Source organism: Phyllostomus discolor, chromosome 5, assembly GCF_004126475.2.
Source record: "Phyllostomus discolor isolate MPI-MPIP mPhyDis1 chromosome 5, mPhyDis1.pri.v3, whole genome shotgun sequence".
Classification (NCBI taxonomy): domain Eukaryota; kingdom Metazoa; phylum Chordata; class Mammalia; order Chiroptera; family Phyllostomidae; genus Phyllostomus; species Phyllostomus discolor.
The window spans coordinates 45,425,595-45,449,937 of record NC_040907.2 but is presented as its reverse complement, the minus strand read 5'-3'; the positions used below and the strand labels follow the sequence as shown (position 1 = coordinate 45,449,937).

At 33.0% G+C, this 24,343-nt stretch overlaps 2 protein-coding genes across 11 annotated transcripts in view; one reads left to right on the top strand and one right to left on the bottom strand.

The window, feature by feature from the left end:
- Positions 1-24,343, top strand: part of DOCK7 (dedicator of cytokinesis 7) — a 213,865-nt gene that overhangs the window by 77,401 nt on the left and 112,121 nt on the right. For all 9 annotated transcript variants that reach the window (XM_036026204.1, XM_036026202.1, XM_036026207.1 and 6 more), the window contains exon 15: positions 23,196-23,313. In XM_036026204.1, the coding sequence (XP_035882097.1) occupies positions 23,196-23,313 (118 nt within the window). The remainder of the gene's footprint in view (positions 1-23,195; positions 23,314-24,343) is intronic.
- ANGPTL3 (angiopoietin like 3) lies at positions 1,963-13,236 on the bottom strand. 2 transcript variants are annotated; one of them, XM_028512234.2, is made up of 7 exons: positions 12,670-13,235; positions 11,920-12,030; positions 9,257-9,371; positions 8,211-8,324; positions 7,696-7,791; positions 5,179-5,445; positions 1,963-2,193 (listed from the first exon to the last, which is right to left on the bottom strand). In XM_028512234.2, the coding sequence occupies exons 1-7, from the start codon at positions 13,162-13,164 to the stop codon at positions 2,009-2,011; spliced, it is 1,383 nt and encodes a 460-aa protein (XP_028368035.1). In that variant the 5' UTR covers positions 13,165-13,235; the 3' UTR covers positions 1,963-2,008. The 2 variants fall into 2 exon arrangements, with proteins under 2 accessions (XP_028368035.1, XP_035882104.1); XM_036026211.1 differs by lacking the exon at positions 8,211-8,324 and having other exon boundaries at positions 12,670-13,236.

Below are 24,343 nucleotides of genomic sequence, written 5' to 3'. Positions count from 1 at the left end.
ATCTGGAAATAATATGCAGATTTAGGAACTATATTCATGGAAAATAAATGAGTCTGTGAGAGTAGATTAAATTTCTGAAGATCAGAGTAGAAGAGATGATTGAATATTGTACATTGGCCCATAATACTAAATACCAAAAAGGAATAGAACTATAAAGATGGATTCAAGTTATGGATAATCCTCAGAGAGTGTTGTAATATTTGGAAGCAAAATGAAGGTCAAGTTTGAGAAAAGAATGTTGCTATTAGTAGACAGTAGGAAGAGCAAAGGGTATGTGGACTGAGAAAAGGGCTTTATAATTGACAATTGTGAGTCAGTGGTGAAATTAAAACACTTTGGCAAAGTACTGAGGACAAAAGGACACGATTTTGTGAACAATAAATAAAAAAATTCTTGCTCTTTCCTCTACCAGAATTATCTCTCAATTTGAGCTTTATATTTAAAAGAGAGAAAAACTAACAGAACTTCCAAAAGGAACAAAATGAACATATTGTTTGAGAATTGTAAAGAAGTGAAAAACAAATAGAAGAAGTAATTGGTATAATAAATAATGCATTATTTTGCACTTGAACGCTTCATTTTTTTTTTTAAAGAAAGCTATTTTGGTATTCTGGCTCTAAAATGTCAATTTTGATGGTTTGGGTGAGGTTCTGAAAACTAAAACTTATTCTTCCCTATATTCTTTTGTGCTTTTTTTGGAACAAAATATTTACTTAGGATCTACATAGATCATACATATTTATATGTCAGATTTTTTTTATACATGACATATACTTGTATACTGGATAATTTAAAATAAATAATGCTGAACACTTAACTAAAGTGAGTGGGTCATCGTATAACTTCGGCACTGTATCTTTTAAAAACTGGATTTAATTCAATTTTTTTAATTTAAATTTTTATTTCTCTTTGGTAATTTCTTTAAAAACTTATTTAAAAATTAATACTGACAAGTGATATTGTTGTCAGAATGTTTATATCTAATAATCTTTGAGGATTTAGAATTTAAGTTATTTAAACTAGAAATAACAGTCATACTTCTATAGGATATAAATTTAAAAAACTACAAGAATTTAAATTTCTATAATTTAGAGGACTGAGTTTTTATTGAATTTGGAAACATACATACACATGTCTCAGGCTATTTAAACAGTGAAGAAACTGAGTGTTTTTTAATCTATTTGAAAACCTACACGTAAGTATTAGACTCACACCATGTTGAGGGAATAAATTATTAAACTTTAAGTTGATGTCACAAATACACTCATTCTTAATGTATTCTGATAAGATCCCTTAAAATGTTTTTTTTCCACAGTAGTTAAGTGTTAAAATATATAAAATGTATACATTATAGATAAGTTAGAAAATTTATGTTAAGGTACAGTGTGGTACCTGATACAAAAGTCAGTATGACTTAGTAATCGTGATCTACTGAATTTAAGACAGTGAATGTATTTCAATACAGTATTTCATCCCATTTCACAAGTAAAGCATGTAAAATATTTGCTCTAAATTATTTTATAGCAAAATTAAGCATCAGTTTAAAAATTCATATTATAGATTTTCATATGTACTATGAACTGAGTAAAATTTGGTTTTGAAGTAATAGCATTACAGCATTTGAGACTTATATAATTATTGGTCCTTTATTTTTATTCAAGTTTAGAATTTTAGCAAGAAAACTAGTCTTTTTATAACCTGGGAAGTTGTAAAATTAGCCCACGTGCTGAAGGCTGGTTCCCCCACTGGTTGAAATTTAGATTGTGACATCTAAAATCAATTTTCATATCACAAAATACATGAATAAATGATATCATAAGAACTTGATCGAGAAGGTAAATGGTGTTCTTTTAAGTGATATGATGATATATTTAATCTTAAATTGATAGTGGCTTTAAAGCAATCTTTTTCTAAAGCCTCTACTAGGGATTCAATATCAGATTATTAAACCACAGTAACTTGGAAAGATTTTAATGTTTAATTTATTGGCTTTTTCATTTGCCTTAGTTCATTCAAAGCTTTCTGAATCTATTGGACGGATCAACATTTTGGTTGATTTGATAGAGTATAATCTTCCATTTTGAGACTTCCAACATATTCCTCTTCTCCTCTCTGGCTTAGCTTTTGCTCTTGGCTTGTTATATTTACCATTTAGGTTGTTTTCCTCACATACATCATGCCACCACCAGCCTCCTAAAGAAGATAGATATACAATTCAATGGATACAAACTCATATGTAGCTACTGTTATTGTATTTCCCCCATATTATACATATCCTCATTTCTTATAAAATATGACAGTGTTATATGATACATCTTTATTTTAAATAATCTATACAAGTCTCATATACCTCAACAAAAATAAAATATCTGAGCAAGGTTAAAGGTAAAATACTTAGTTGAATTAAAATCAAATTTTAACACTGAAGATATCTTTATCTATAGAAAAAAATGTTTATTTGGAATTCAGATTTTAAAGAGTTGACATTGTAGATAATAGCTGATACTTGGGGAAGATAGTATTAACACAGAAAAATAAAGTATAGAGACTTCCAGTCGAGATGGTGGCACACGCAGACATAGCTCACCTATTTGCACAACCACATCAAAATTACAACTAAAATATAACACAATGATTGCTCAGGACCATCAGAAATTGAGTTGATTGGAAGTGTGCCTCCTACGGAATTAAAGAAACCCCATACACACACACACACACACACACACACACACATACATAGATACATATATGTTATATGTGGCATATAGGTATCCAGTCTGGTAGGAGTGTCGCAGACATAGAAAGGGTTGGTCTCTCACCCACGTGTGGTGGATAAAATTTGGGATATCTCAAGAGTGAGGAGTCCTAGCCCCACACCAGGCCCCCAAACCCAAGGTTCCAGTTCGAGGAAGGTAAGTCTCCACAACTTCTTGTTGCAAAAACCAGAGGGGATTGAGTTGGTGGAAGAAGCTGCTGAAGCCCCAAGCAGTTCCCCTTAAAGAACCTACACACGAATCAACTACTCAGACTCAAGACTCACACCCTCTGAGCTCCAGCATCAGGGTAGCAATTTGAAAGGCTCTGATAGTATAAGGAAGAAACTGAACTGTCTGGCATGAAGGCGAGTAGAGGCCAAGGTCCCATCTCTAAACCCTCCGCCCACAGAGCCGGCAAGCTGATGCCATATCTGAGACTCCATCAACCTGGCTATACTGTTTGACTCACCTTGGAGATCCCCAGAGACTCTGCCCCACCCAACTTCCCAGCCCACCCAAGCTGCTTTTTCCATATGTATGGCTATTCTTGGCTCAAGCTTCACAACTTGTAAATCCTCTCAAATAAGCAACAGCTGGCCTCAGTGTGGCCCCAGGCATGGCACTAGCAGCAGCAAGCTAGAATCACAGTTTGGCTTTGCCTGGGAATCTCTAAGCCCAGGGAAAGTAGCAGCCACCTCAGATTGTTTTGTAACTCAGGCAGGGTTGCCCCAGGCAAAACACTTGTGGGGGCTGACCTTGGCCTTCACCACCTGGGAAACCCCAGGGCCAGTGCACCCATTGGACAGCTATAGATTACATCAGATCACCACAACCCTATACTGCACAGCTGATCCTTCATGAAGGGCAGGGGTTGGTATTAAGGGGTCACAGCTAGTCCTTGTGGCTGACTGGCCTGGATAAATCCTTCCCATTGACCTGCCAACAGCAACCAAGGCTTAACTACAAGAGGAGGGTGTCATTGGCCCACACGAGGGGTGCACCTTCAGTACTCAGCTTGGGTGATAGTAGAGGCTGCGCCACTGGTCCCTATAAGACACCTACCACATTAGGCCATGCTACCAAGACAGGAAGTCAAAGCAGCTCTACCTAATACATAGAAACAAACACAGGGAGGTTGCCAAAATGAGGAGACAAAGAAATATGGCCAAATGATAGAACAGATCGAAACTCTAGAAAACATGCTAAACAAAATGGAGATAGCAATCTATCATATGCAGAGTTCTAAACACTGGTTATAAGGATGCTCAAGGAACTTAGTGAAGACCTCAAATGCATAAAAAATATCTGGTCAGAAATGAAGGGTACAATAACAACTTATAGGGAAACTACAGTAGGGTGGATGAAGCCAAGAATCGAATCAATGATTTGAAATGTAAGGAAGCGAAGCACAACCAATCAGAACAATAAAAAGAAGAGAGAATCCAAAATAAAACTGAGGATAATATAAGTAGCCTCTGGGACAACTTCAAGAAATCAAACATTCACATCATAGGGGTGCCAGAAAGAGAAGAGAAAGAGCAAGAAATAGGAAAATAGATTTCCTGTTGAAAGAACTTCCTTAAATGGGCAAGTGAAATAGATGTGCAAGTCTAGGAAGCACAGAGAGTCCGAAACAAGATGAATGCAAAGAGACTCACTCCAAGAGATACCATAACTAAAATGCCAAAGTTTAAAATAAAGAATCTTAAAAGCAGCAAAAGAAAAGAAATTAGTTACCTACAGGGGAGTTCTGGTAAGACTGTCAGCTGATTTCTCAAAAGAAACTTTGCAGACTAGAAGTGATCGGAAGGAAATATTCAAAGTCATGAAAAGCCAGGAACTACAGCCATGATTGCTCACCCAACAAAGCTATCATTTAGAATTAAAGAGTAGAAAAAGAGCTTTCCAGACAAAAATCAAACAAAAAACTAAACTAAAGGAGTGCACATAAAATTACTATTACGTGAAATGTTAAAGGGACTTAAGAAAACATGAAAACTACGAACAATAAAATGGCAAAAAATGCAAATCTATCAACAACTGAATCTAAAAAACAAGCTAAGCAAATGAAGAAAGAGAGGGAGTCATGGATACAGAATCATGGATAGAGTTTTGATGGTTGCCAGATGGAAAGGGGTTGTGGGGGAATGGGTGAAGAGATGAGGGGATTAAGAAATACAAATAGGTAGTTACAGAATTGCCATGGGGATGTAAAGTACAGTATAGCAAATGGAACAGCTAAAGAAAATATATGCATGATGCATGAATATGAACAATGGTGGGGGGATTGCCTGAGGGAGTTGGGGGGTGCTGGGTGGCAGAGGAGTCCGGGGGAAAAATCAGGACAACTGTAATAGCATAATTGATAAGATATAATTTATAAAAAAAGAAAAACAAAGTATTGATATTAGGAAAAGTATACCTGAATAACTTTCTGGACAGAGGACGTGTCCTTGTGCCTTGTGATCCCAAGTAGAAAACACCAAATCTTTGTTTTCTGGGAGTATGTTGGGGACATTTCCTTTAATCTCAATGAGGCGTAGTTTATAGTTGGTTTCATGATTTCCCAAGTGAAAAGAATATTCAATATAATGCTTGGTGTCTTTCCAGTCTTCTAGCTCAATTCGTAAAATATAATTAGATTGCTTTACTATGGAGTATATCTTCTCTAGACCCAACCAAAATTCTCCTGAAAGGAAAAGTTGTAAAAATCTATGGATTATTAACTGCAGAATAGGTATTGACATGTTTTTTTCTTGAGACAGTTTTTTACTAGTGTAATGAGTTGTTTTAGTCTTGAATTCTTTTGTTATTTTAGAGTCTCTGAAAAGATTTCTTTTTAAACCAGTTTTTTTGAAGGTAGTTACATGTATAAAAATATTAAGGATATTAATAGGCTTGCCTAAGTCTGATTATCCTTTCTAAAATGGGTATTATGAGACATATTTCATGGGTTAAACACATTAGGCTTCTTACAGGTTTTTTAGGTCTGATCATTTGTAAAATATTATCTCACTTCTGGGTCCTTATATGTACTGGCTTTACTATCAGCTCTTTACTAATACCCATATATGAGCAAGTGATTTGTTAACTATTTTTAGGGACATGGATAATGGCAGTCATTTTCCTCAAATTTAGCCTTGGCTTTTGATATTTGCTTGATATATATATTTATTTGTGGAAAAAGAAGGAAGGAAATCTTTGAAAAACATTTAAAATTAAAAAGCATAATTCTTAATAACTTCTATAAAAATTATTTTTATTTGAAATTAAAAGCATAATAAATAGAAGTTGATCTTTTAAAATTATCACAGTCCTTTTATCAAAATATTTATAAAAGATGAAGTAAAAATTTTCTGTTGATATTGAATTAGTAATAGATGTCATTTTAAGGATAGCCAGTATGAATGGCTTACTTTCTTTTTCTTTTATCTCAAATACAATTTAATTGGAAGGCTGACAAAAACTGGCGAAACACTAAGATTACCATCAACAGTGTTCAGTCAATTTTGCTTATGAACTAGAAACCAGGAAGCAAGGAAAATTTGTTTTATCAACACCAAGCATATATATGATAGTACCACCAAGGTGGGGGAAGAGGAATTACATATTTGGGGAATAGAAACTTGATTCCAAAGCTGATTTCCTCTGTGCTTCCAGTGGGTTATTATAAGAAAACCTAAACTTAAAGATGTGAGAGCCACATATTAGGCACCATCTATGCATAGATTTTTTAATGCATTATAAATGGCTTAGCTGCTTACAGAAATAAGTGAGTACTTTGAACTTAACTATCAGCCTTTTATTTTTGGGTTCATTCACTCTTAGAAGATTTAAAGTTATAAAACATGTTATTGAATATATCTTTTAGTTAGGTATTTAACTCATAGTTTGAATATGAGGTTTTTTAATGCTCAAATCGTATGTATCAAGTATTTAAAAATTTGATAAAATAATGAATGTTTTCTACCTTATAAGTGTGTACTTATACATCATTTATGGCTTATATAACATGTTTTTGGGGTTTTAAACCTCTGGTATTTATTTTTATTTTGCTTATTTTTATCTTATTTATTTTCTGATCCAAATATAATAATTACATTGAGTTGACTAATTTATTTTAAACTACACATCTTATGGTAATTATTTAAATACATTTATATTTAAATAATTGAAATCTAAGCATTTTATACTATACACTGGATGGCTTCATCTCTCCCAACCTCCAAATAATTGATGTCTAAAGTGTTAATAAGGAAGAATTATAATGATAAATATGGTATTCGTTGTTTCTCATTCATAGCACTTACCTTGTATCAAAGTATATAGCACTTAATCAAAATTGTTTTGAATAATTATGATAAATAGAAGCCATTGAATTAAATTGTGATGAGGATACTTAAGAATAGACATGTAGTTGTGAATAGTATAATTCAAATAAAGACATAATAAATATAAACAAACTAAGCAAACAACTAGAACAGGAACAGAATCACAGAAATGGAGATCACATGGAGGGTTATCGGGGGGCGTGGGGAGGGAAAGAATGGGGGGAAATATACAGAGAATGAGAAGCATAATTGGTAGGTATAAAATAGACAGGGAGAGGTTAAGAATAGTATAGGAAATGGAAAAGCCAAAGAACTTATATATATGACCCATGGACATGAACTAACCTGGGGGGAATGTTGGAGGGAATAGGGGTACCAGGTGGAAGAGGATAAAGGGGAGAAAAAAATGGGACAACTAATAGCATAATCAGTAAAGCATTCTTAAGAAAAATACATAATAATTGTAATTACTAACAAATGTGTAACTTGTTAATAAGTGTTATGAAGGCTGGGGCTGTTCCTCATTCCTAATGCCTAGTTCATGATAAGTCTTCAATACGTATTTTTAACAAGTAAATGAATGAATAAATGGATGAAGTCAATCTTACCATCAAGCTGTCCAAAACCATATCTATAGTTTTTCCAAGTTTCATTAAAGTTTTGTGATCCATCTATTCGATGTTGAATTAATGTCCATGAATTACCTGAATACGGTGAACAAAAATGTGCATTTTTAATAGACTTATGCTGACAGATGTAACAAAATACTGTTATTTGGTTTGGTTTTCACTGGTAGCTCTGTAAAATGGTTATTAATGTTATTTTGGTAATAACATTTTTATTATTTATTATCGCCCTAAGAAGTTAAGTAAAGGGCAACTAAGAATAAATTTATTGACAGTAGTCATTTCAGATTATTTTATGGAAAAAGATGGAGAATATTGAATATGTGAATGAGTAAATACACGAAGACAAATGAAAATACTAGATCTACATGACTACTACTCATGTCGATATTCCATTTTATATATATTCAGAATAAAGATAACAGGATCAGTCTTACTAATAGGTAGTGAGTAGTTTAAACTAACTACTGTCCATTTTCTTCATAGTGTAGTTTTACCTGATTTAACATCACAGTAGACAGTAAAAACTTGAGAGTTGCTGGGTCTAATGGGATAGATGCCACTTGTGTGTTCACCTTTGTTATATATGGCGGTACAATCAACAGGCATATCTAGAATCAACAAAATATTATTACATAAGGTATAGTAGTAAGAATATGGGTAGAGTTTGAGATTTTACTTGACATCTTATGGAATTACAATGACTGTAAGCCTTGAGCCTTTTTCAGTAATGTGTTACTGAAATTCATATATTAATGAAAAAGTACTTTATGCTAAAGAATTTTTATTAGGTGGCATGTTATGCAAAGAATATCAAAGTAGTTATTACCAAACTGATTTCTTTTTAAGAAAAGTGACGAAATGAGGATTTGAAGCACTTCGTTTGCTAGATGTAGGAAGAATATAAATAGAATACCACATACAAGACATTACTATAATGTTTGGCTCATAGAAGGTTTCACAGATGTGTATAGAAGAGTAAAAATACATGGAGGAAACTGAGACCTTTTTTTCTGCATGAATTACATAAATAATAAATGTGTTTTGTAAGTATATCATTTTGTTGAAGTTTGGTTGGGAATGGAGACTTTGTTCCTCCATCTTTTTGTTTTTCTTATGAAAATTTTCAAGCAATGGAAAGTAGAAACATTGAAGAGAACACCATAATCTTTCCACTCATATTCAACAGTTATTAACATTTTACCATATTTGCTTTATAAACACACATATATACAAGTACATATTTTGCTTTGCTATTTGAAAGCAATTTGCAAACATATGACTGTTAACCTCCTAGATATTTTAGCATGCATCTCTTAAACATGATATTCTTATTTATGACTACAATAGCAGTATTACATCTAGGAAGATTAATAAAGCCATGAGGATCCAACTTAGGTTGACATTATATTAGGTGGCTTTGTCTCTTTTCTCTTTTAGTCTAGAAAAGGCCCTGAGAATAGGGATTTTTTTTTTTATGGGAATGTTGAAGATAGAAGAGGAATTTGATAATAGCTTCAAGAAGTAAACCAAATTGTCTTACCATCATGTTCTACATTTTTTGTTTCATTTAAATGAAGAGAGGGAGTAGTTCTGGGTGCTCTTGGTTTTGAAGAAAGAGAATTTTCTATGGATTCTTGAATACCACTTCTTCTTAGCTGATAAAAGAATATAAATCTACTTTTAAAAATGGCACTGAGTATACAATTAGGGGAATCTGAGTGAGGATATTAAAGTACAACTTGTATGCAGTTTTTAGTTCATAATATGTTATAACTTTTGATTTTTAAGAGGGATAAACAAGCTATACAGATTGTACAGATAATCCATTATCAAAATATTTAATCAGGCACATTATTTAATGAGTTAATGAATATAGAAAAAGTGAGGCAAACAAATTAGTTTAAATACATCAAGACCAAAGGCATAGAATTTATAAATATAATACTTTAATATATTATATTTATTTATATGAATAGAACATACATTGCATCAGTAGTATGGCAGATTTTAAATTTGTTAATTCTCCGTTGTAGGTCTTATTGTTTCTCAGACCTACCATAAAGACATAGCACATGATTTGAATATAGCTGCTTTCTTGATAGTATTTGATATGTAAACATCTGTAAAGGTAACAAATTGGAAAGTTTATTTACTTACTTTCAAAATTTTCAATATTTCATTGTCTGTTTAGCAATAACAGTTTATTCTTATTTAAAGTGTTCTAGGATTGTAATTTGTTGGCCGATAGGATAGCTTTACTTATGGATTGAGAAAAATGGAGTATGTATTTATATCTTGTGTTGTTAATATTGTTTTTTGATATTAGCATAAATGGCATTTCATAGAACCTAATTCTCAAGGATCTGTTGTAAAGTTTACTTACTGGGCATCAGTCTTTTCTACTAAGTAACTATGTGATCTTAAGGTTTTTTAACTTTCACAGTTTTGGTTTCTTCATTTAAATGTGACAAAGTTGGATCAGGTGATCTAAGGCTTTTTTGTCAACTCAGAAATTCATTGTATAAATTCTTCATACATTTTATTATTAGATATATATCATTTTCTAATGATGACATTTTATATTTGTGAGCAGGTTTATTTATTATAATAAAAGATATAGGAAATAGAATTTAGGAAAATAACATACAGTAAGAATGAAATTATAGAAATCAAACTACTTGGCAAAAATGTTTTGGACAATTACAAAAGTAACCTACTAAGTTTGATTCATAAATTAGCAAAAATAACCTACTAAAATTATGAGTCACAAAATTACTGAAATATATGATACATTTGTTTACTGGGGATTGGTGGTACTATTGTTTTATAATTCTTGACAACTATTTTTTTACCAACTTCTTCAAGTCTGTGTTATTTTTGAAATCCTCTTAAGTGACTATTTAATAGTATTATTAATTGATATATTGAGCTGTACTATACAGAAACTGGCAGAAGTAATACCTGCTTAAGTGTGGTTGGTAAAGTAATAATATGGGTGTAATAAGTTATAGTTTTAATTTGAACATTTCACCTAAAATGTCATACACTGTACTTGAGTGTGATGTTGTTATGTTACAGAATTACATCCTTATGATTTTGTAATAAAAGATTTTGTAATAAAAGAGGCACATTATTTGTGCCAGACCCTGTATACTGGAATGCATAGATTCTGACAGCTTTATGTAGCCCATTGTTTACATTGTGGGTTAATTTTGTTGCTGAGAATTAAACTTAATTATCAGGTACACAGTTTTTAACAATAATAATAGTAATAATGTTTTATTGACGTTTTTGTGCTGAAAAATACCTTTATTAATTCAACATGTGTTTATTAAGTGGCTACTAAGTGTCAGACAGTATGCTGTGTTCTGGGGCAAGGTGTTTTTAAAAATGGAAGAAAATCCCTATACTCATGGAGCTTATATACCACTGCAGGGACAGACAAGATAAATAACTAAATATATATTATGTTAAATAGCTGTAACATGCTAAAGGAAAAAAGAGAGTATTGAAGGAGGTAGCAGGTGTCAAGAATGGGAGGAGGGGATTCTAATTTTTAAGTCACTTGAGAAGACTCCATTGAGAATTCTGTATTTGAGAAAGACCAAAAGGAAATGAGAGTGGCCATGCAGAACCAGGGAGAGGAGCATTCCAGACAGGGAACAGCAAGGCAAAGGCCCTGAGATGGTAGCATGCTTGATGTTTTTCAGTAACAGTGAAGAGACTTGTATGCCTAGGGTAGAAGAGATGAAGTCAGTGAGACAATCAAGGGTCATCTGGGGCCTTACAGGCCAATGTGAGTGAGATGGGAAGACATTGTAGGGTTTTGAACAAAGAGAGATGTGGTCTGATTTAAATTTTCGTAATCACTTTGGCTGCTATATTGAGGATGTACATTACATGAATTAATTATTTTTTTCTCACAACAATCCTATACGATTCTTCTTACTATCTTCATAGAGTGAGGTAAGTGAGAGACAGAGGGGTTAAGTAATTTTCAAGGCCATACAAAAGTTTTAGAGTCAGGATTGAAATCCTGGTAAATTTATTAGTTTTAGAGCCTGCAAGCATAGCAATGATGCTAATATGATCATTGTATTCACTATTCAGCTATAATTATTTAAAATAATTTCAGGGTTCAATGTTTTTATAAACCTAAATTTTATGTAAAATATTGGACATACCATTAAAATATTGACTTACCTGATTTTCTATTTCTTTTATTTGACTGTGCTGTTGGTTTAATTGTCTATATTGTTCTTCCACAGTCTGGAGAAGGTCTTTGATGCTGCTATCTTGCTGTTGTACAAAAGTCTGGACATAGGTTGTAGGCTGGTTAGAAGTTTCTTTTTTCTTTCATTTTTGTTAAATTAGACTTTTAAAATTTCCTATAACATTATCACAGTCTAATTTTTTTAAAGCTAATAGTATATTAGAAAAATGAATATTGGTCATTAGTTTTCTCTTTTATGCTTCTTTCAAATAGTACATACCTTTGTTTTTATGCTTTATTTAAAGTGTACCATCTATAAAATTGGTTTCCTGAACTTCCAACTATTTCATTTAAATGAAAAAGCCCCAGTATATTAATAGGCATAAATCTGTACTATTGATTATATAACATTTATTTATTCCAAACATGGAATAGCTTCAAGTTACAGTCCTTTAACATTTTACTTGCCTCCAACAATTTGCAGTACTGTGTTCTATATTTTATTATTTAACTGAGTTATAGTTTTCATCTGAAATGTAAAGTTTAGTTGTTTTCATATATGTTAGGGAAACAAAAACTAACTTAAAATTATAATGGAAAGTTTTATTTCCTAGAGGCTTTTTTTCTTAAAACATATAAAGTATTTCGCCTGTACTACGAAGTAAAGTAGTGTGTCTTAAAATATTAAAAAAAAAATCCACATTGAAACATAATCATGAAAACTTTTGGTTTCTACTTACCTTAAGTGAAGTTACTTCTGGGTGTTCCTGAATTTCAGGTTGATTTTTAATTAAATTAGTTAATTGCTCCTCCAAATACCTCACTTTTTTTTGAAGTAGAATTTTTTCTTCTAGGACATTTTCAAGTTTTAAATTGAGTTCAAGTGACATATTCTTCACTTCTTCATTTTTGACTTGCAGTTTGGATGTAGTGTTTCTAAGTTTTTTTTCTTCTTCTTTGATTTCATTAGTTTGCAGTGATAGATCATAAAAAGACTGGTCAAATATATTGAGTTTTTGAAATATGTCATTAATTTGGCCCTTAGTCTTATGGACAAAGTCTTTAAGACCATGTCCCAACTGAAGAAGGCCATTGGCTAAAATTTTTACATCATCTAACATAGCAAATCTTGATTTTGGCTGTGGAGATATAGAACCAAATGATGGATGGTCTTGGTCAATTCTGGAAGAAATAACTAGAGGAACAATGAAAAGAAAGAGCTTAATCGTGTACATTTTTATCTTAAGTATTCAGTTTTAAGCAATTTTGGACTAATTATCCCCAGTAAGCAGACCTAGATTTCTAAACTCTATATATACCAGTGTTTGCCGCATAAACGGGTAAGATTGGCAGGTGAATGTAGTTAATCATTAAGTTGTGTAAACTTGTACGAATGTAACCTTTCACATTGAGTTAGATCAATGCTAAGTGAAATCAAAGAAATGAGCAACTAACAATAGGTAATTCTAAATTATTACAGTGTTTAATTTTGCTATATTATAAATTGCATTTTAAGTGATATCAACCTGTTTTTAAAAGCTTATTTTAGTTAGTCATGCTTTTTAGAGATTTAAAAGTAAACACCAAACTCTTTTTACTGGTAAATTCATCATTAAAGTTGAGAAAAATTAATTAATTAAATATGCATTCCCCAGATTGTATTTTAGTTTTTAAGGAAATAGTGATCTGTCTCCTAAAATTAATGCCTTCTCTGTGAAGCCTTCCTCCACTTTAAAATTCTGAATTGTTAATTTACAAAATAAACTATTGCTAAATATCTACTCTTAGAAATGATTCTTCCAGGTATAAAATAGAGACCTTTTCTTTTGATGAATAGAATTAAGGGCTTTGGATATAGAATGTTTACAGTAGATGTATATACTGCTGTGGTAGGTAGAGTGTGATTATGGAGAGAGGTGGGCTAAATCGGAATGCTCTGCTGTTTGTCAGCTGCGTGATGCTTGGTCTAATTACTTAGCTTTCCTGCATCTCTGTTTTTTTGTCTCTCAAGTGAAGTAAAATGCCTACTTTATTGGGTTGTATAAAGATTAAAAATTAATGTTTTTAAAGCACTTAGGATACTACCTGATGTTTAGTAAACATTCACAGGATTATATATTAGCTATTTTTTTGTTAATTAGAAACAATTCATTTATGTACATACTGTAATAAATATTATCCAATCTCATGATAAGATGACATAAGTTGGGAAATTTTGCTCGAATATATGTCTTCTGAGTTTTGTTTCCTTGGACCTTAATGTAGTACAAGGAATTATGCCTTTTGTTTAGCCTGTGTATATTTTTTCTAAGTATCCAATACAGAATCATGTAAATATTTCTGTTAAGAGCAATAAAGAATGCAATTAAATAAAAATATACAAATTCCACTAATGACTAATGAAGAAGAAAAACAAAATGTTCCTTACAGTTTATTTTCATTTTGCCCTTACCAGTGGTCCATGTTACGGAATTATAAAAGCAAATGCTGAACTAGTGAACAAATTTGAATTTTCTCCCTCTTTTAAAGGGTAAAGTTAGTGTTGTCATCATTGGTCATGAAGGACATATTTCGAAACTTCTCTTAACTAAACTGTCTACTTTTCTGGCTTAGAACTATTGACCCTGATGTTTTATCTACTTTCTTGTTGATAAGCCAACTTCTCATCTTTATTGTACTATAAGCTATTTATTGGCAAGATCTATATCAGTTTTTAATTTATATATTTTATAGCACTTTAGTACAATGCCTTACTTGTTGGAGAAATAATAAATATTTATTGAATTAGTAATAGAATGATGCACTCATAACATGGCAGTTTTCTAAGCATATATTTTATATATAGTAGATGTTCACCCCTTTTTGATATAGGAGATTCTTTTTAGAGAAAGGAATTTGAAAAGTATCTCCTTCAATGCATGCAGTAACTGGACATTAATACTAAAGAGAGGCTATGTGAAGGAATTTTCTTCCATTTGGGTTATTGTACTATAATATTAACCTTTTTTGCACAATTTATATAATTCCTCACTTGTAACACTAACAGATAGATTGGAGGGATGTCATAAGTTTTTGGTTTACAGTATATTGTGTCTGGGCAGAAATATTTGGATAATTTTTAATAGTATAACATGCTATTGAATATAATTAAATAATTTGCCTAATTACAAGTGATGGAAGAGTGTCAATGTGGGGAATGTAATGAAAGCAGTGATTTTATAAATGGTTTTACATTTATCTGTCAGTGTGTCCTGTCTGAGTACCGATTATTAAAGGTAGAACCTACTCTTTGTATGAACTTGTACCTATTTAAATAGAGCCCTGATGAAATATAATCAGTAATGTTATAAAAATTTAAAATTTTTATGCAAAAGAAAATAAGAGATAAGCAAAATTAGACTCTAATCTAAGGACTCCTAGTTTCTAAGAGCTAATATGCAAAATTTTTAGCAAGTTAGAAATTTAGGTCATTTAGGAGCCTTGTTTGAATTCCAAGCAAACCAAAGTCCCTTATCCTCCCACAAGTTGTGCAATCTTTTGGAGATAAAAACTCTAAGTAAAACACAAGGCATTTGGGATCTTTTGAATATAGTATCCTTTTAATTTCTTCCTTTTTAACTGTGACCATTCATTTTTGAATTAATATATTTGGTAGAAAGATTCTGAATGTAATTGAGAAAATGCATTTATAAATAGAAATGTTTATATATTAACTAAGAATAATACCAGAGGAATTCATTAGCTCCCTTTTTTTATCTTTGTTTAGAACAGCATTGTCTAGTGTAAATATAGTGAGGGTATATATGTAAAAAAAAAACTAAAAAGAAACAAGTGAAATTAATTTTAATAGTATATATTTTTAAAGATTTTATGTATTTTTTTAGAGAGAGGAAGGGAGGGAGAAAAAGAGGAAGAGAAACATCAATGTGCAGTTAACTCTCATGTGCCTCCATACTGGGGTCCTGGCCAGTAACCCAGGCCTGTGTCCTGACTGGGAATCGAACTACTGACCCTTTGGTTCACCAGGCCAGCACTCAATCCACTGAGCCATACTAGCCAGGACTAATAGTATACTTTATTTAATACAATATATCAATTATTTTAACATTGATCAATATAAAAATATGAATTGGCATTTTATATTCTTTTTAATGCTAAGTCCTCTGAATATACACTGGCTGATGTGTATTTTATCTTTCAATATATCTCTGTATCTCAATTAGAACAGATACACATAAAGTGCTTCATAGTCTTACTAGGCTATTTTATTGGACAATGCAGATCTAGAAGATGAGTGATCTTTCCAGGAATAATTTTATTTATCTCACTTGTTTTCATGTTCACTATTAGTAAATGTTAAATGTTTTATGTTGAAAATACTAACTCAGATATTTCAAAAACCTGTAAAAAAATGAAAATTCTGACTTCACTATTAACATTTTGGAGTCTGTCGTGTCAGAATCCTTGTATAACTAGCTAATCAATGTTTTGTAAAACACAAACGGGATTGTGTTATATATATAGTTCATGGTATACTACCTGTATAAGTCAGTTCAAAACCGTAATATTTTAAAATTTATTTGCATATGAGTACAGATGGGTTTGTCATATTTTTTTTAGTGGCTGCATGCTCTTTTATCATATGGATACACTTTAATCAGTCCCCATCAGTGATCATTTCCGTTGTTTTCAATTTGCTAATTATAAACACTATGCATATAAGATGGAGGTGTACGTAAATACGCTTTTCTTCCTCCCACAACCAAAAGAAGGACAACAAATTTTAAAACAAAAAACAACCAGAACTGCCAGAAATTCAAGCTGTATGGAAGTCCAACAACCAAGGAGTTAAAGAAGAAATATTCATTTACTGGTAGAAAGGATGGAGATGGGAAGCCAGGGGAGGAGGACATACAACAAGGGAGCAGACCAGGTGGGCAAGGTAGCAACTGGTGGACTGGCCAGTCCCACATTCATGTGCAGATAAACTGGGAGGGACAACTGGGGAGCAAGACAGACCGAGCAACTCATGGTTCCAGGGTGGGAAACTACAGCCTCAAAACCTCTGGCTGTAAAAACCTTTGGGGGTTATGGCAGGAGAAACTCCCAGCCTCACAGGAGAGTTTATTGGAGAGACCCACAGGGTCCTGGAATGTGCACAAGCCTACCCACCCAGGAATCAGCACCAGAAAGGACCCTATTCGCTTGTGGGTATGGAAGAAATTGACTGAAAGTGGGTGAGAGCTGAACAATTGACATTGTTCCCTCTTGGACCCCTCCACCACGCACAGCATCACAGCACAGTGAAGTGGGTTGCCCCACCCTGGCAAATACCTAAGGCTCCACCCCTTACAACATAACAGGTACACCAACACAAAGAAATATGGCCCAAATGAATGAACAGATCAAAACTCCAGAAAAAGAACTAAGTGACATGGAAATAGCCAACCTATCAGATAGGTTGCATATAAGATGGTAATCAGGAGGCTGACAGAAATGATTGAGTATGGACCCAAAATAGAGGAAGAAGTGAAGGTTATAGAAAGTGAAATAAAGGAAAATATACTGGGAACCAACAGGGAAGGTAAGGAAATTGGGACACAAATCAATGATTTGGAACAAAAGGAAAAAATAAACCAGAACAAAATGAATAAACAAGAATTCAAAAAAATGAGGAGAGACTAAGGAACCTCTGAGACAACTTTAAACATTGCAACATTCAAATCATAGGGGTGCTAGAAGGAGAAGAGGAAAAGCAAGAAATTGAAAACTTATTTGAAAAAATAATGAAGAAAAACTTTCCCAATCTGGTGAAGCAAATAGACTTCCAGGAAGTCCAGGAATCTCAGAGAGTCCCAAAGAAACTGGACCCAAGGAGGACCATACCAAGATACATCATAATTTAAACACCAAATGTTAAAGATAAATAGAAAATTTAAAAGCAGCAAGAGAAAAGGAGACAGTTACCTACAAAGGAATTCCCATAAAACTGTCAGCTGATTTCTCAAAATAAACTTTGCAGGCAAGAGGGGGCTAGAAAGAAGTATTCCAAGTCATGAAAGACAGACAAGGACCTACATACAAGATTACTCCATTTAGCAAAGCTATTATTTAGAATGGAAGGGCAGATAAAGTGCTTCCCAGATAAGGTCAAGTTAAAAGAAGTTCATCATCACCAAGGCCTTATTATATGAAATGTTAAAGGGATTTATCAAAGGAGAAGAAGAACATCAAAAACATGTGCCATAAAATAACGACAACCTCAGAGCTACCTAAAAAACAAACTAAGCAAACAACTAGAACAGTAACAGAGTCACAGAAGTAGGAATCCCATGGATGGTTATCAGCAGGGAGTGAGGGGAGAGGATAGGGGAAAAAGTACAGGGAAGCATAACTGGTGGCACAAAATAGACAGGGGGAGGTTAAGAATACTATGGGAAATGGAGAAGCCAAAGAACTTCCATGTACAACCCATGGACATGAGCTAAGGGGGAGGACTGCTGGTGGGAGGGGAGATCAGGGTGGAGTGAATAAAGGGGAGAAAAAATATGGGACAACTGTATTAGTATAATCAATAAAATATACTTAAAAAACAAATACTACACATAGGAAGTGTCTTTATGTATGTGTATGAATGTTTTCATACAGTATGTTTATAGATGTTGACTTATTTTTTCTTTATTTTTATTGACACTATTCCATATGTTATAGATGTTGACTTTTAAGTTATTGTTTTTCTTGTCAGATTATCCTTCAAAAGGGTATGCTATTTACACTCCTACCAAGAATATATGAAAAGTTCTTCTTTTCCTATGAATGTTTACAAGTGCTTTGAATGAGAAAGACAAAAAAAATCAATAAATATTATAGGCAAATATATGTAGTTTATTTTGTTGGCCATCTCTTTTGCTCTGTTTGTGAAGTCCCTGAGTATTATAATAATACCCTCCATCAAACTCTTAATCTTCCTTTCTTTTTGTCTCTTTCTGACTGATCTGAGGAATTAATTACCTATTTTAGATGCTCTTTGTCATATATGTAACAGTGTTTTTCCAGTTTTTCATTTGTTTTTCTTCTATGTTTATGTATCACCTGCTCTATAGAGGTTTTAAAATTTGTCTTTTATCATTTTTGTGGTTAATGCTCACAAATGTCTTCCTCACCTATAAAATATGGTCACTTTAAAGCTTTTCTAGTATTTTTATTTTTATTATTTAAACCACTGATTAATCTGGAATTTATTTTAGGAGAGGGTAAAATATGAATTCAGCTTTTCCTCCTAAATGGCTAGTTGGCTGTCTCAACACTTCTCATTGATTTCCTTGTCCCTGCTGAATGAAATTTCTCTGAAGGAATATTGTAAATGCAAGGTAAAGGCTTACTAGGATTATGTAGGAATTTATTAGTGGAGTTAATATTAAAATGGAAAAGTATTTGGATTCAATTGCATGCCTTTCACCTTTAGAGACAAGTTGAATTTTAAAAATGTATTGCTTACATTGGAAAGCAAGCATAGCTTATATATAATGTTCACTTTATTTCCATTTAACCTGGTATCCAAACTCCCAGAAGTGTTAACTTACTAAATATTTGTGTGTATTCTGTATTATTCAATCAGTCATTCAACATGAGACACTATTTTAGATATTGGGAATATAGCACTTAACTAGATAGATAAGGCCCTTGCCCTCATGGAGTTGGGTTGTATTAAAAGGGATACAAAGACATACAAGATGGTGGAGGGGTAGGTGGAAGCTACACTAACTCCTCACAGGACCACTCTTGAATTGCAACTAAATTTACAGAAATCATCCTGAATAAAAAACTGAACACAGGCTGGAGAGAAGCCTTATAACCAAGGACAGAGAGAAGAAATGACTTCACCACAATGAGATTCGTAGGGAGGGACAAGGTGAGAATCTTAAAAGCTGTAAGAGAAAAGCAGGTAGTTACATAAAAGGGAGCACCAATTAGATTGTCATCTGATTTCTCAACAGAAACATTTCAGGCCAAAAGGGAGTGGCATGAAATATTCAAGGTGATGAAAAACAAAGACTTACAATCAAGGCTATTTTACCCAGCAAGGCTATCATTTAAAATCGAAAGAGAAATAAGGAGCTTCTCAGGCAAGAAAAACCTAAAGGAGTTTGTTAACACCAAACCAGTGCTGTGACAAATGTTAAAGGGCTTGCTTGAAGGAGAAGGAATGGGAAGAGGAGGATCAGGGGGAGGGAAATAAAAGAAAAACAGAGGAAAATAGCCTAACAATAAAATGGCACTAAATATGTATCTATCATTAATCACCTTAAATGTAAATAGCTTAAATGCTCCAACCAAAAGACATAGGGTAGCTAAATGGATAAGAAAAGAAGACCCACATATACATACAGCTTCCAAGAGACCCATCTCAGATTGAAAGATACACACAGACTAAAAGTAAAGGGATAGAAAAAGATATTTCATGAAAATGGAAAGGAAAAAAAGGCTGGGGTAGCAGTTCTTATGTCTGACAAAATAGACTTGAAAACCAAAGCTGTAGTGATAAGGACACCACATATTGATAAAATGATTCTTAGTATAGGAAAATGATATAGATGCAAGATTGAAAAGATGAAAAACCTTATTATAATCTTGAATTTGAATTTGAAATATCAATATGAATTCAGGATATGTTTCATGGCAAAAACATTTCTTCATAACTTTTTACACTGTAATAGCCTAGAAACCATGGGTAGCCCACAATGAGAGTCCAGTCTGTGGCTTGGAAAAACATTTGTCATTCAAAGAACTGTAGCTTGTTGGGGAAATGGCTGATTCCAAGTCTGGGGAGAAGGTGTGTAAGAAGAACCTGGAATATCTTGTCATAATAGACAGCAAGAAGTCATGAAAGACTACTATGATTGAATCAGAAGGATTTCGGAGCCAGCTTGAATTGGCTTTTTCATTTGCCAAAGATGGGGCAATTTAAACACCAGTAAAGATAATAACTGCAATGTATTGAAATCTGTTAATTTATATGTTTGCTTCATGAGTTTAAAAGTAATGCTAAGAAAAGACTGATTATTTTGCAAACTGACAAATAATGGAAAAGAATCAAGCATTTATTCCTCCCTCTCATATGATAACTCACTGGCTAAGAAAATAGTAGATGAGGAAAACTACTCTTCATAGAGATATTCCAGCTACTAAATAAACAATGAATTTTCAAATGTGGTAAACCCTGGCTAATTGCCTTTTGGCAACCCCTTACTAATTAATTTGGGCATTAATCTCCATTGTCTACTAATTGCACAAAAAGAGAAACAATAACCAAACATTTCCTTCCTAATAGTGGGACACAGTATCATTTATGAAGTGATCTTACCAAAAAAATTTGAATCTAAATATGAGCAAGACTCTAGATCCAACTGCCAATTTACAGAAAACAGAGGAACGTGTTAAACGTCACTACTGGGCTACAATCAATAAAATATAGCCTCTGGAAAAATCTACACAAAAATAGTGCAATTTCTTCAAAAAATATGTTGCAGAGGTAGAAGATGAAATTTCCCCACAGTCAACTGTCTCTTTCTCTCCCAGCTTCTGCATACTTCTCACAACACTACATTGTTGTGAAATGGTCTGTTTATAGGCACTTTATTCCATCAGACTGTATGGCCCTCAAGACTGAGGATGGCTTTTTAATCTTTCTTTATTTCCCTGGTACAGAATCAATAATTATTTCCTATAGAATTTTTTTTTTGATGAATTTAGTGGTTAGTCATAGTCATCTTTGATCTTTAATTCTTTTATTAGGAAACTGACTGATCATAACCTTTTCATATTTGCCTTTCACACTTTTGACTATTTGGAACACAACAGATTCTTTGTTCTCCATTTCTTTTGTGATTTTCAGAGTTTATGCTTGTTGTCATACACACCCATCCTCCCACCACAGAAACTGCTTTATGACTTTTTCTAATTACAAAGATCATATATTCTCACTGTAAGAAATTTCAAACAATTACAAAAAAGAAACTAGAGCTATCACTATTAACCACTATGAATATTTTAGAAATATCCTTCCCCCCTCCAAATTTCTAAAAGTAAGGTAATGCCACTATATATCCAGCTGTGGAACCCACACTATTTTTTATCCAACATGTTGGGTATCTCCTTCTACATGAATGAATACTACTGTACATTGTTGTTTTGGGGACTCCATGCTATTCCTTATTAATATATTCATTTAATTAATCTAGTACCAATGAGCATTTTATTTCCTTACAATTATTTGTAATTATATCCTATTATAAATAGTGTAGTGAATTTCTTTTAAACACCGTTTGTATGTGTGTGTAGTTTTCTCCTTAGACTAATGATGGGTTTGTTGGATCAAAGGGTGTGTTCATTTCAAGTTTCTCCATTGCCCTAACACCTTCCTGAAAATGTAACCTATTTTCCATGCTCAAGCAGTTCATTATCAGGGCTTTATTATGCTTGAAGTTTTGTTTATCAACTCTCAACATTAGTCTTCAGGTAGAGTAACACTCATACTTTTTCTCTTTGAGCTCTTTCTTTTGGTGAGTTTTTTCTCCTCTGTGTTGAAATACTTTTTTGAATTATTTTTCCTCTGTTTTGGCAGCAGGGGCTATTAAAGTTGTGTAAGATGCAAGATTATAAACTGGACATGTAGTGAAATGGAGAGTAATATGTGATTGTTTCATAGTAACTTACATATTGTCATACATGTTTTTGAATAATAATTTGCTGTACTTACATTGCTGTAGGTACATTGCTGTACTTACCATATTGTCATACATGTTTTTGAATAATAATTTGTATTATACCACTTAAATCCTTGATCACATTTATATAAAAGCTGCATTTAGAAATGTCGTCCAATTTAAACATGCATGGAGGAAATAAGATAACATTCAAACTTTCTTTTAATTTTTTAGTAATGTTTCAGTCCTTACTCATTTGTTTCCCAAAAGCCTCTTGTAAAGGAAAGAACATGTGTTTAGAAGTCTGAGTGACCTATACTCTGATTTCAGCTCTGCCACTTACTTGGTTGTATGTGAAAATTACGTAACTTTTCTGGGCCTCAATTCATTTGCAAAATCGGGGTGTATTTGACTGCCATCTGTTTAAATGATTGTATGTGGATATACTTAGCATAGTGGCTAGCAAATATTAGTAATTCAGTATTTGTTCATCTATTTCGTGACATGTGATAGTTTTTTCAGATATTTATTCACTGTCATGTATACTATTGCCTTCACAGAAATCTTCTCTACATATACCCTCAGAGTCTCAATTTCGCCAATCGTCAAGGTTCTGCCAGAAATATAACGGTGAAAGTCCAGTTTATGTATGGGGAGGATCCGAGCAATGCCATGCCGGTAAGATATGTTCTTTACTTTTCCTATTCTTTGTATGTAATTCATATAGACTTTTTTTGGAGGTAGTATTACTTAGTTGGCACCTTTAAGCTGGAAATTAATGTGATTTTAAAAAATAAATTTCTAACTGTATTACTTTTCATACAGATAGTAGTAAATTTACTTGAAGTCTTATTTATTGAGGATTTGGTAAATGCAAGGCACTCCCAGAGATACAAAGATGAATAAGACTTGTAATCTAGAAGATATGAGATAAGTGCATAAAATTTTAAAATGGTGACTTTCAAAAGAGGGTCAGATCAGAATTACCTAGAGTACTCTAACAAAGCACAGATAACTTTCCTCTATCTTGGGATCTGTGATTCTGATTCTCCTTATTTAGAATGAAAGGCCAGGCAAGGGAGGTGGAAAGTAATGGGCTGTGGTATAGTTTGAAAATGTTCTTCTGGTAATTCTAATATGTATGGTTCTTCCCATCTTTGTTAAGAAATTCTGGCCATCGCTCTCAACTTTGGTTGCGTATTACACTCACCTGGGGAGTGTTAAAAAAATACCAATGTCCAGACTGAATCTCGTTACAATGAAATTATAATCTCTGGGTGTGGGGACCAGGCAAGTATCGGTATTTTAAAATCTCCCCCAGGGATTACATTTTGCATCCAGTATTGAGAACCAAGGTATGTGCTAATTATAGCAGCTTGATGTCTATTTAAAGGCTTAGGTGTTCAATGATAGGAGAGAATGCCATAAATCTAGTGAAAATGTTAATGATAATGGGTCTAGATAGTGGGGGAAGGAAAGCAATTAAAGTTGGGGAATGTCCTTCAATGGAGATACAGGAGTGAGTTGCCAGTAAGCCAGAGCAATGGAAGGTGAGTCAAAAATAGTAGATTGAGGCTGGGGCGGGGGTGGGGGTAGGGGGGCAGTTCTTGATTGTCCAAATTGTGATTCAGTATTTGTGGGACACTAATAAATGCATTTCCATGAAAGTAGATTTTTGGCTCAACTTGAAGTTAGTAACATATGGAAT

Bases quoted from the DNA above. Each gene is read 5' to 3' on its own strand.
- ANGPTL3 (XM_028512234.2), bottom strand. From the start codon at position 13,164: ATGTACACGATTAAGCTCTTTCTTTTCATTGTTCCTCTAGTTATTTCT. The intron at 12,031-12,669 runs GTAAGTAGAAAC...ACCTATGTCCAG, and splicing joins CAGAAGTAACTTCACTTAAG to ACTTTTGTACAACAGCAAGA. The intron at 9,372-11,919 runs GTAAGTCAATAT...TTCTTTTATCAG, and splicing joins TAAAAGAAATAGAAAATCAG to CTAAGAAGAAGTGGTATTCA.